The sequence below is a fragment of the Chiloscyllium plagiosum genome, unplaced genomic scaffold, assembly GCF_037043375.1.
Source record: "Chiloscyllium plagiosum isolate Xiang-an unplaced genomic scaffold, Cpla_swu_hap1 HiC_scaffold_10, whole genome shotgun sequence".
Lineage (NCBI taxonomy): Eukaryota > Metazoa > Chordata > Chondrichthyes > Orectolobiformes > Hemiscylliidae > Chiloscyllium > Chiloscyllium plagiosum.
Genome location: NW_028270148.1, coordinates 1,008,254 through 1,021,160, shown reverse-complemented (window position 1 = coordinate 1,021,160; position 12,907 = coordinate 1,008,254). Strand labels below are relative to the sequence as shown.

Here is a 12,907-nt window from a genome sequence, read left to right as displayed (position 1 = left end):
AGTGACCAGAAACTCAACTGGACTAGCCATTTAAATACAGTGGCAACAAGAGCAGGTCAGAGGCTTGGAACACTGCAGAGAGTAACTCACCTCTTGACTCCCCAAAGCCTATTCACCAATGTGAAGGCACAAATTAGGATGTGCTGAAATGCTCCCCCCTTGCCTGGATGAGTGCCGACGACTGACATATTCCAGGCCACTTGATTAACACTATATTGACAAATACTCCCTCCCTCCACCACGGACACTCAGTAGCAATAGCGACTAACATCTACAAGATGCACAGCAGAAATTCACCTAAGGTCCTTAATAATGGTGGAAGATACATGGGAAAACCACGACCTGTAAGCTCCCTTCTAAGCCTCTCATCATCCTTAAAAGAATTTTAAACAGTGAACCATTGGTCCAGATCCCAGCACAAAAGGAAACATTCTCTCCACATCCACCCTGTCAAGATCCTTCATAGAACACAGAACATTACAGCGCAGTACAGGCCCTTCGACCTGTGAAACCAATCTGAAGCCCATCTAACCTATACTATTCCATTACCATCCATACATTTATCCAATGACCATTTAAATTCCCTTAAAGTTGGCGAGTCTACTACTGTTGCAGGCAGCACATTCCACATCCTTACTACTCTCTGAGTAAAGAACCAACCTCTAACATCTATCTTATATCTATCAGCCCTCAATTTAAAGCTATGTCCCCTCGTGCTAGCCATTACCATTTTAGGAAAAAGGCTCTCACTATCCACCCTATCTAACCCTCTTATTATCTTGTATGTCTCTATTAAGTCACCTCTTAAACTTCTTCTGTCTAATGAAAACAGCCTTAAGTCCCTCAGACTTTCCTCGTAAGACCTTCCCTCCTTATTAAGCAACATCCTGGGATAAATCTCCTCTGCACCCTTTCCAATGCTTCCACATGCTTCCTATAATGTGGTAACTAGAACCGTACACAATACTCCAAGTGCGGCTGCACCAGAGTTTTGTACAGCTGTAGCATGACCTCATGGCTCTGAAACTCAATCCCACCACTAATAAAAGCTAACACACCGTACGCCTTCTTAAAAGCCCTATCAACCTGGGTGACAACTTCCAGGGATCTATGTACATGGACACAGAGATCTCTCTGCTCATCTACACTACCAAGAATCTTACCATGAGCCCAGGACTCTGCATTCCTGTTACTCCTTCCAAAGTGAATCACCTCACACTTTTCTGTATTAAACTCCATCTGCCACCTCTAAGCCCAGCTCTGCAGCTTATCTCTGACCCTCTGTAACCTGCACAGTCCACAACTCCACCGACCTTAGTGTCATCCGTAAATTTACTAATCCATCCTTCAACGCCCTCATCCAGGTCATGTATAAAAATGACAAACAGCAGTGGCCCCAAAACAGGTCCTTGTTGTACCCCACTAGTAACTGAACTCCAGGATGAACATTTCCCATCAACCACCACCCTCTGTCTTCTTTCAGCGAGTCAAACCTGTAAATCACCCTCAATCTCATGCCTCCATATTTTGTGCAATAGCCTACCCCCGTGGGGAACCTTATCAAACACTTTACTGAAATCCATATACACCACACCAACTGATTTTCCCTCATCCACCTGTTTAGTTACCTTCTCAAAGAACTCAATCATGTTTGAGGTACAACCCATCCTTCACAAAGTCATGTCAACTATCTCTAATCAACTTATTCCTCTCTAGATGATTACAAATCCTGTCTCTTATAATCCTTCCCAACACTTTACCCACAACCGAAGTAAGGCTCACTGGTCTATAATTACCAGGGTGTGTCTACTCCCCTTCTTGAACAAGGGGACAACATTTGCTATCCTCCAGTCTTCTGGCATTATTCCTGTCAACAGTGACGATATAAAGATCAAAGCCAAAGGCTCTGCAATCTCCTCCCTGGCTTCCCAGAGAATCCTAGGATAAATCCCATCCGGCCCAGGGAACACTTTCCAGAATTGCTAACACCTCCTCCTTGTGAACCTCAATCCCATCTAATCTAGTAGCCTGTATCTCAGTATTCTTCTTGACAACACTGTCTTTTTCCAGTGTGAATACTGACAAAAAATATTCAGTTACCGCCTCTCCTATCTCTTCAGACTCTACACACAACTTCCCCTACTGTTCTTGACAGGTCCTAACTTTACTCTAGTCATTCTTTTATTCCTGATATACCTATGAACGCTTTTGGTTTTCCTTGATTCTACCTGTCAAAGAATTCTCATGTACCCTCTTAGCTCTTCTTAGCTCTCTCTTTCGGTCCTTCCTGACTAATTTGTAACATTCAAATGCCCTAACTAGCCTTCACATCTCATCTTTATATCAGCCTTCTTCTTCCTCTTTACAAGAGATTCAACTTCTTTCACAAACCAAAGACCTTGTATGTTTCAATTAAGTCACCTCTTAATCCTACCCAGGTGAATGAGCCCTGTGTTCTGATGAAGAGTCACTGTACTCAAAACATTAACTGCTTTCTTCCCACAAGTATTGCAGACCTGCTGTGTTTCTCCAGCAATTTCTGTTTTTGTTACAGATCCACAGCATCCACAGTTCTTTTTAAATTTAGTTTGTATGGCCCCCTCTGTTCTCGCCAAAGATGTATTCAGTAAGATTCTTTCCATAGTCCTGATCCCAGTGAGATATTCAGTGACATTCCTCCGACTGTATCCCTCCGGTTTGATCCCAGAGTGTTCGGTCAGATTCTCACCATTTGGGTATACTGTCGAATCATCCCTTTCACAGCTTCCATGTTAGTTGCCTCCAGCATCAGGGTGACAGCCTGGCCTTTCCGGATCTTCACCACACCACGGAAAACCTGTGGGTTGTTATAACAAGCAGCCAGAGTGGCTATCGCCATCACCTGAAATAAGGGCCAAAGTGTGAGACACATACAGAATGGGGATAGCAGAAACTGACCACATGGACAGAATCAGGTCAATCCCCCCCCCCCGATAAAATTCTCTCCACTATATTTGATGGGGGAAACACCTACCTGTGGAATAGCACAGAAGTTGAAGACACTCTGATTGTGAAGCCTGGATAAATACTTGATAACATCTGGGACATGTTGCAGAGCATTCGTAATCAGCTCGTTCAAGCACTGCAGTGCTGCCTGAATGTTCGGGGGTTTGGTAAAGTCAGACAGTTTCTCTGCATACTTACTCCACACCTGAAACACACAAGACCAACAACAGGCCACAGTTACCAGTATCACTCTGCCCAAACAAAATGATAAATGAAGTTATAAGGACATGAAAAATCAAGGCAAAAACCACGGGGGGAAGCAAGGTACAGCAACAATTTTGAAACAGATGTGGGAAGAAGTGGTTGTTAAAAGGTGGTTTGGAGGTTTGTGGTGGCGGCGGGAGGTATGCTGACCAGGTTTAGGTAGCTCTGTCTGTAAGAAAGACTAAATAGTTGGGGGAGCTGTGAGAATGTTGAACTGAAATGAGTTAAATTTGAATTGAACTAGCTTTATCGTCACATCTTGTAAAAGCAATCTCCAAATCATCCCTACCCTCCAGCTGACAGAGGCCACACTTACCTCCTGTGGCCAGAACTCCCGACCTTCCTGCTGGTCTTCCAGGTAATCCCGAATGATGTTGGTTTTCTGCAGGAACAGCCCCATGGAATTGGCCAGCTCAGTGTCCTTCCCGACAACTGGATCCTCAAGCTCAGAGGCCGAGAACAGACGGGACAAGCCGATTCCCACAAGTCCCGCCACATAGTGACAGTACTGAAAGCAGAAGCATGGAAGGGATAACAATGAGGTATCACCACCACTGGCCAGTGCACAATTACATAACTCTGCTATATCCCCATGCTTCTGTCATTCTCTAATTTAAATTCCTCCAGCGTTCTGCAACAGTCAACCATCCCAAGGAGCAAACCAAAGTAACTCAGAATTGATAAAACAGGAGAAGTAGGCAATTAGGTCCTTTGAGCTTGCTCTGCCATATAATAAAACCAAGACTGATCTTCGACTTCAATTCACTTTCCCCTTCCTGCACTATGTCCATGTCCCTCAATTCCCTTAATAACTAAGCAACTACCAACTTAAGGTCAACATGCACATCTGTGGTCTAACTGAGAGCTCACCAGACTGTCCCTAAACACAAACTTCACCACAAGGTCAGACCACCCCAATCAATCATCCCTGATTCTCAACGCCCCACAAAGTCTGATCCACGCCACACAGCACCACTAACAGCCAGACTGTTCCTTCTTACCATGTCCCATTCCTTGATGGATCCAACCTTTTTGCCTAAAAACTCAGCCATGCCAGCTCCCATCTTGTGGCAGATATTTGCAATCACATCCTGGTAAACCTTGGCCAGTAAGCGGAATTCCAAGGATATCTGTGTCAAGTAATGAGAGGCAAGACCAGAATCAGAACCAGATCAGGACAGAACTGAACCCCAGTGAGATGAGTGTGTGTGGAACCCAGTCCTCAGTGAGAATGCAAAACATTGTCTTCATCACATTCCTGACAAAGGGATACGTACCGTTGGGAAATCCTCCAGCACCTGACGGTCCTTCTCCTGACTCTGGCTGTACCTCCACTCAGGCTGGTACAAATACGTGTGGAAGTTCTGTAACATCGGGATCTTCACCTCCAGTGGGATGGACATGTCATCTTCCACCGTGTCCAGAGCCCGCAACACCAGGTAAAAGATGCACACTGCTTGACTAAAGTGAAAGCCCAACATGAGCACAAGTTGCAACTAGGGAGCCATTTTGGCTTCTGCTCCCCAAAATCCAACAATTCTACCCCTGTCCCGTTGTCCATGATCTAACCAATCCTCTCTCACTGAGAGAAACCACTTCACCCCATAATCTCCATCAGCCACTCCTCAATACCCACCCAATCTACTACCCCAGCCCCCTCACAGATTTCCCCACCCCTTCCCTCCAAAGCCCAGCTGCTCACTAGCAAGCAGGGGTTCACTCCCTCCCTCGCACAGGGGCTAGCAGCAGCCTTACCGGAGATCTCCATCCAGGGCTTGAATGACAGCAGCAAAGCTGCGGCTCGTCTGGTTCAGATAAATGTAGCACTTTCTCAGGGTTTCACTCATCGAATCCTGGAAAACAGGCAGCACATCAGATCACTGACTTTACTCCATCGCTCTGTACACTGAGCTCACAGATTCACTCCACAAATTCTACCATCAAAGATCACAGATACTCACGCAACAAACCCAGAAACAACTTATATATAGAGTCATAGAGATGTATAGCACGGAAACAGACCCTTCGGTCCAACCTGTCCATGCCGACCAGATATCCCAACCCAATCTAGTCCCACCTGCCAGCACCCGGCCCATATCCTGCCAAACCCTTCCTATTCATATACCCATCCAAATGCCTCTTAAATGTTGTAATTGTACCAGCCTCCGCCACATCCACTGGCAGCTCATTCCATACACGTGTCATCCTCTGCATGAAAAGGTTGCCCCGTAGGTCTCTTTTATATCTTTCCCCTCTCACCCTAAACCTATGCCCTCTATTCTGGACTCCCTGACCCCAGGGAAAAGACTTTGTATATCGAAAACTATTCTGAAGAAGAGTCACACTGAACTTAAAAATTGTTAACTCTGTTTTTCTCTCTCCACAGATGCTGCCAGATCTGAGTTTGCCCAGCATTCTCTTTACTGATGGCTACATTATGTCAGGTGACCATATGTATGGTGAAAGGTATAGGCTTGAAACAGCATCTTAAAGCAGAGATGGAGAGGTGGCTTACAGGAGAAGCTGAATTGCTTAGCTACTTTAAGCTGAAGGCATGACCATCCAAATATACTCTACCTACCATCTAGAAAGATGAAGCAGCAGGTACGTGGGAACATCACCACCAAGTTCCCCTACAAACCACACATCATCTTGTCTTAGAAGTATATCACTGTCCTTTTGTTGTTGCTGGGTGAAAATTCTCTTCACCAACACCAGTGTCAGTGTATCACCATAACATGGACAGCACTGGCTCAAGAACACAACTCCCCCACCACCATCACACGGACAGTCAGGGATGGTCAATAAATATTGATTGAGTGAGCAACACTCACATCCCACAAAAAAATAACCAAAAAGCGTGAATGGTTTCAAAAGGAAGACAGCTGAGGTAGAGGTAGAGCCAGGGACTGCCAAACCAGGGGAAACAGACCAATGTTCAGGGTGGCACAGACAGGAGCTCAAATACAAAACCAACGCAGTCATCATCTCATTGAGCAGGAAGCAGTGACCAAGAGACACACACCCCAAACCCCAACAACAAGGGGGTGCACACACCCCGAACCCCAACAACAAGGGGGCGCACACACCCCGAACCCCAACAACAAGGGGGCGCACACACCCCGAACCCCAACAAGGGGGTGCACACACCCCGAACCCCAACAAGGGGGTGCACACACCCCGAACCCCAACAACAAGGGGGTGCACACACCCCGAACCCCAACAACAAGGGGGCGCACACACCCCGAACCCCAACAAGGGGGCGCACACACCCCAAACCCCAACAACAAGGGGGTGCACACACCCCGAACCCCAACAAGGGGGCGCACACACCCCGAACCCCAACAACAAGGGGACGCACACACCCCGAACCCCAACAACAAGGGGGCGCACACACCCCGAACCCCAACAAGGGGGTGCACACACCCCGAACCCCAACAACAAGGGGGTGCACACCCCCCGAACCCCAACAACAAGGGGGCGCACACACCCCGAACCCCAACAAGGGGGCACACACCCCGAACCCCAACAACAAGGGGGTGCACACACCCCGAACCCCAACAAGGGGGTGCACACACCCCGAACCCCAACAAGGGGGCGCACACACCCTGAACCCCAACAAGGGGGCGCACACACCCCGAACCCCAACAACAAGGGGGTGCACACACCCCGAACCCCAACAACAAGGGGGTGCACACACCCCGAACCCCAACAACAAGGGGGCGCATACACCCCGAACCCCAACAAGGGGGCGCATACACCCCGAACCCCAACAACAAGGGGGCGCATACACCCCGAACCCCAACAAGGGGGCGCATACACCCCGAACCCCAACAAGGGGGCGCACACACCACGAGCCCCAACAACAAAGGGGGCACACCCCGAACCCCAACAAGGGGGCGCACACACCACGAGCCCCAACAACAAAGGGGTCACACACCACGACCCCCAACAAGGGGGTGCACACACCCCGAACCCCAACAAGGGGGCGCACACACCCCGAACCCCAACAAGGGGACGCACACCCCGAACCCCAACAAGGGGACGCACACACCCCGAACCCCAACAAGGGGGCGCACACACCCCGAACCCCAACAAAGGGGCGCACACACCCCGAACCCCAACAAGGGGGTGCACACACCCCGAACCCCAACAACAAAGGGGGCACACACCCCGAACCCCAACAAGGGGTGCACACCCCGAACCCCAACAAGGGGGCGCACACACCCCGAACCACAACAAGGGGGCGCATACACCCCGAACCCCAACAAGGGGGTGCACACACCCCGAACATCAACAAGGGGGCGCACACACCCCGAACCCCAACAAGGGGGTGCACACACCCCGAACCCCAACAACAAAGGGGGCACACACCCCGAACCCCAACAAGGGGTGCACACCCCGAACCCCAACAAGGGGGCGCATACACCCCGAACCCCAACAAGGGGGCGCATACACCCCGAACCCCAACAAGGGGACGCACACACCCCGAACCCCAATAACAAGGGGACGCACACACCCCGAACCTCATCAATAAGGGGGCACACACACCCCGAACCCCAACAAGGGGGCGCATACACCCCGAACCCCAACAAGGGGGCGCATACACCCCGAACCCCAACAAGGGGACGCACACACCCCGAACCCCAATAACAAGGGGACGCACACACTCCGAACCCCAACAAGGGGTGCACACCCCGAACCCCAACAAGGGGTGCACACCCCGAACCCCAACAAGGGGGCGCACACACCCCGAACCACAACAAGGGGGCGCATACACCCCGAACCCCAACAAGGGGGCGCATACACCCCGAACCCCAACAAGGGGGCGCATACACCCCGAACCCCAACAAGGGGACGCACACACCCCGAACCCCAATAACAAGGGGACGCACACACCCCGAACCTCATCAATAAGGGGGCACACACACCCCGAACCCCAACAAGGGGGCACACACACCCCGAACCCCAACAAGGGGGCGCACACCCCGAACCCCAACAAGGGGGCGCGCACACCCCGAATCTCAACAAGGGGACGCACACACCCCGAACCTCATCAATAAGGGGGCACACACACCCCGAACCCCAACAACAACGGGGGCACACACACCCCGAACCCCAACAAGGGGGCACACACACCCCGAACCCCAACAAGGGGGCACACACCACGAGCCCCAACAAGGGGACACACACCCCGAACCCCAACAAGGGGGCACACACCACGAGCCCCAACAAGGGGACACACACCCCGAACCCCAACAAGGGGGCACACACCACGAGCCCCAACAAGGGGGCACACACACCCCGAACCCCAACAAGGGGGCACACACACCCCGAACCCCAACAAGGGGGCACACACCCCGAACCCCAACAAGGGGACGCACACACCCCGAACCCCAACAAGGGGGCACACACCCTGAACCACAACAAGGGGGCGCGCACACCCCGAACCCCAACAAGGGGGCGCACACCCCGAACCCCAACAAGGGGACGCACACACCCCGAACCCCAACAAGGGGGCACACACACCCCGAACCACAACAAGGGGGCGCACACACCCCGAACCACAACAAGGGGGCGCGCACACCCCGAACCCCAACAAGGGGGCGCACACACCCCAAACCCCAACAACAAAGGGGGCACACACCCCAACAAGGGGACGCGCACACCCCGAACCCCAACAAGGGGGCGCACACACCCCGAACCCCAACAAGGGGGCGCACACACCCCGAACCCCAACAAGGGGACGCACACACCCCAAACCTCATCAATAAGGTGGCACACACACCCCGAACCTCAACAAGGGGGCGCACACACCCCGAACCCCAACAAGGGGACGCACACACCCCGAACCCCAACAAGGGGGCGCACACACCCCGAACCCCAACAAGGGGGCGCACACACCCCGAACCCCAACAAGGGGGCGCACACACCCCGAACCCCAACAAGGGGACGCACACACCCCAAACCTCATCAATAAGGTGGCACACACACCCCGAACCTCAACAAGGGGGCGCACACACCCCAAACCCCAACAACAACGGGGGCACACACCCCGAACCCCAACAAGGGGGCGCACACCCCGAACCCCAATAACAAAGGGGGCACACACCCCGAACCCCAACAAGGGGGCGCACACACCCCGAACCCCAACAAGGGGGCGCATACACCCTGAACCCCAACAAGGGGGCACACACACCCCGAACCCCAACAAGGGGGCGCACACACCCCGAACCACAACAAGGGGGCGCACACACCCTGAACCCCAACAAGGGGTGCCCACACTCGGAACCCCAACAAAGGGGTGCACACCCCCCGAACCCCAACTACAAAGGGGGCACACCCCCCGAACCCCAAGAATAAGGGGGCACGCACACCCCGAACCCCAAAAGGGGGCGCGTACACCCCGAACCTCAACAACAAGGGGTCGCACACACCCTGAACCCCAACAAGGGGTGCCCACACTCCGAACCCCAACAAAGGGGCGCACACCCCCCGAACCCCAACAAGGCGTGCCCACACTCCGAACCCCAAGGGGGCGCACACACACCGAACCCAAACAAGGGGGCACACCACCCCTGAACCCCAACAAGGGGGCACACACACCCCGAGCCCCAACAAGGGGGCACAGACACTCCGAGCCCCAACAACAATGGGGCGCACACACCCCAAACCCCAACAAGGGGGCGCACACACCCTCAACTCCAGCAAGGGGGCGCACACACCGCAAACACCAAAAACAAGGGGGTGCACATACCCCGAACTCCAACAAGGGGGCGCACACACCGCAAACTCCAACAAGGGGGCGCACACACCCCAAACACCAAAAACAAGGGGGTGCACTTACCCCAAACTCCAACAAGGGGGCGCACACACCGCAAACTCCAACAAGGGGGCGCACACACCCCAAACACCAAAAACAAGGGGGTGCACTTACCCCAAACCCCAACAAGGGGGCGCACACACCCCAAACCCCAACAAGGGGGCACACACACCGCAAACTCCAACAAGGGGGCGCACACACCCCAAACACCAAAAACAAGGGGGTGCACTTACCCCAAACTCCAACAAGGGGGCGCACACACCCCAAACCCCAACAAGGGGGTGCACACTCCCCGAACGCCAACAGGGGGACGCGCACACCCCAAACCCCAACAAGGGGGTGCACACTCCCCGAACGCCAACAGGGGGACGCGCACACCCCAAACCCCAACAAGGGGGCACACACACCCCGAACCCCAACAAGGGGGCACACACACCCCGAACCACAACAAGGGGGCGCACACACCCTGAACCCCAACAAGGGGTGCCCACACTCGGAACCCCAACAAAGGGGTGCACACCCCCCGAACCCCAACTACAAAGGGGGCACACCCCCCGAACCCCAGGAATAAGGGGGCACGCACACCCCGAACCCCAAAAGGGGGCGCGTACACCCCGAACCTCAACAACAAGGGGTCGCACACACCCTGAACCCCAACAACAAGGGGTGCCCACACTCCGAACCCCAACAAAGGGGCGCACACCCCCCGAACCCCAACAAGGCGTGCCCACACTCCGAACCCCAAGGGGGCGCACACACCCCGAACCCAAACAAGGGGGCACACCACCCCTGAACCCCAACAAGGGGGCACACACACCCCGAGCCCCAACAAGGGGGCACAGACACTCCGAGCCCCAACAACAATGGGGCGCACACACCCCAAACCCCAACAAGGGCGCGCACACACCCTCAACTCCAGCAAGGGGGCGCACACACCGCAAACACCAAAAACAAGGGGGTGCACATACCCCAAACTCCAACAAGGGGGCGCACACACCCCAAACACCAGAAACAAGGGGGTGCACTTACCCCAAACCCCAACAAGGGGGCGCACACACCCCAAACCCCAACAAGGGGGCGCACACACCGCAAACTCCAACAAGGGGGCGCACACACCGCAAACCCCAACAAGGGGGCGCACACACCGCAAACTCCAACAAGGGGGCGCACACACCGCAAACTCCAACAAGGGGGCGCACACACCCCAAACACCAAAAACAAGGGGGTGCACTTACCCCAAACTCCAACAAGGGGGCGCACACACCCCAAACCCCAACAAGGGGGTGCACACTCCCCGAACGCCAACAGGGGGACGCGCACACCCCAAACTCCAACAAGGGGACGCACACACCCCGAAATCCGAACAAGGGGGCGCACACCCCAAACCCCAACAACAAGGGGGCGCACACACCCCAAACCACAACAAGGGGGCGCACACACCCCAAACCCCAACAACAAGGGGGCGCACACACCCCGAACCCCAACAAGGGTCGCACACACCCCGAACCCCAACAAGGGGGCACACACCTCAAACCCAACAAGGGGGCACACACACCCCTAACCCCAACAAGGGGGCGCACACACACCGAACCCCAACAAGGGGGTGCACACTCCCCGAACCCCAACAATGGGGTGCACACACCCCAAACCCAACAGCAAGGGGGCGCACACACCCCTAACCCCAACAAGGGGGCGCACACACCCCTAACCCAAACAAGGGGGCACACACCTCGAACCCCAACAACACAGGGGCGCACACACCCAAACCCCAACAAGGGGGCACACACACCCCGAACCCCAACAACGGGGTACACATCCCCAAACACCAACAAGGGGATGAAAACACTCCGAACCCCAACAAGGGGGCGAACACACCCCAAACCCTAACAAGTGGGCGCACACACCCCGATCCCTAACAAGGGGGCGCACACACTTCGAACCCTAATAACAAGGGGGCACATGTACCCTGAACCCTAACAAGGGATGGCACACACCCCGAACCCCAAGGGGGCGAACACACCCCAAACCCCAACAAGGGATCGCACACACCCCGAACCCCAACAAAGGGTCGAACACACCCCAAACCCCAACAAGGTGCGCACACACCCCGATTCCTAACAAGGGGACGCACACACCCCGATTCCTAACAAGGGGACGCACACACCCCGAACCCCAACAAGGGGGCAAACACACCCCGAACCCCAACAAGGGGGCACACACACCCTGAACCCCAACAAGGGGGCAAACACACCCCAAACCCCAACAAGGGGGCACACACACCCTGAACCCCAACAAGGGGGCGAACACACCCCAAACCCCAACAAGGGGGCGCATACACCCTGAACCCCAACAAGGGGGCACACACACCCCGAACCCCAACAAGGGGGCACACACACCCCGAACCACAACAAGGGGGCGCACACACCCTGAACCCCAACAAGGGGTGCCCACACTCGGAACCCCAACAAAGGGGTGCACACCCCCCGAACCCCAACTACAAAGGGGGCACACCCCCCGAACCCCAGGAATAAGGGGGCACGCACACCCCGAACCCCAAAAGGGGGCGCGTACACCCCGAACCTCAACAACAAGGGGTCGCACACACCCTGAACCCCAACAACAAGGGGTGCCCACACTCCGAACCCCAACAAAGGGGCGCACACCCCCCGAACCCCAACAAGGCGTGCCCACACTCCGAACCCCAAGGGGGCGCACACACCCCGAACCCAAACAAGGGGGCACACCACCCCTGAACCCCAACAAGGGGGCACACACACCCCGAGCCCCAACAAGGGGGCACAGACACTCCGAGCCCCAACAACAATGGGGCGCACA

General features: G+C 54.7%; 1 protein-coding gene across 3 annotated transcripts in view; it reads right to left on the bottom strand.

The window, feature by feature from the left end:
* Positions 1-12,907, bottom strand: part of fdft1 (farnesyl-diphosphate farnesyltransferase 1) — a 31,451-nt gene that overhangs the window by 1,813 nt on the left and 16,731 nt on the right. For all 3 annotated transcript variants that reach the window (XM_087991004.1, XM_043695202.2, XM_043695204.2), the window contains exons 2-7: positions 5,005-5,102; positions 4,527-4,710; positions 4,251-4,379; positions 3,566-3,757; positions 3,014-3,190; positions 2,729-2,881 (exon numbers count right to left, since the gene is read on the bottom strand). In XM_087991004.1, the coding sequence (XP_087847130.1) occupies positions 2,729-2,881; positions 3,014-3,190; positions 3,566-3,757; positions 4,251-4,379; positions 4,527-4,710; positions 5,005-5,102 (933 nt within the window). The remainder of the gene's footprint in view (positions 1-2,728; positions 2,882-3,013; positions 3,191-3,565; positions 3,758-4,250; positions 4,380-4,526; positions 4,711-5,004; positions 5,103-12,907) is intronic.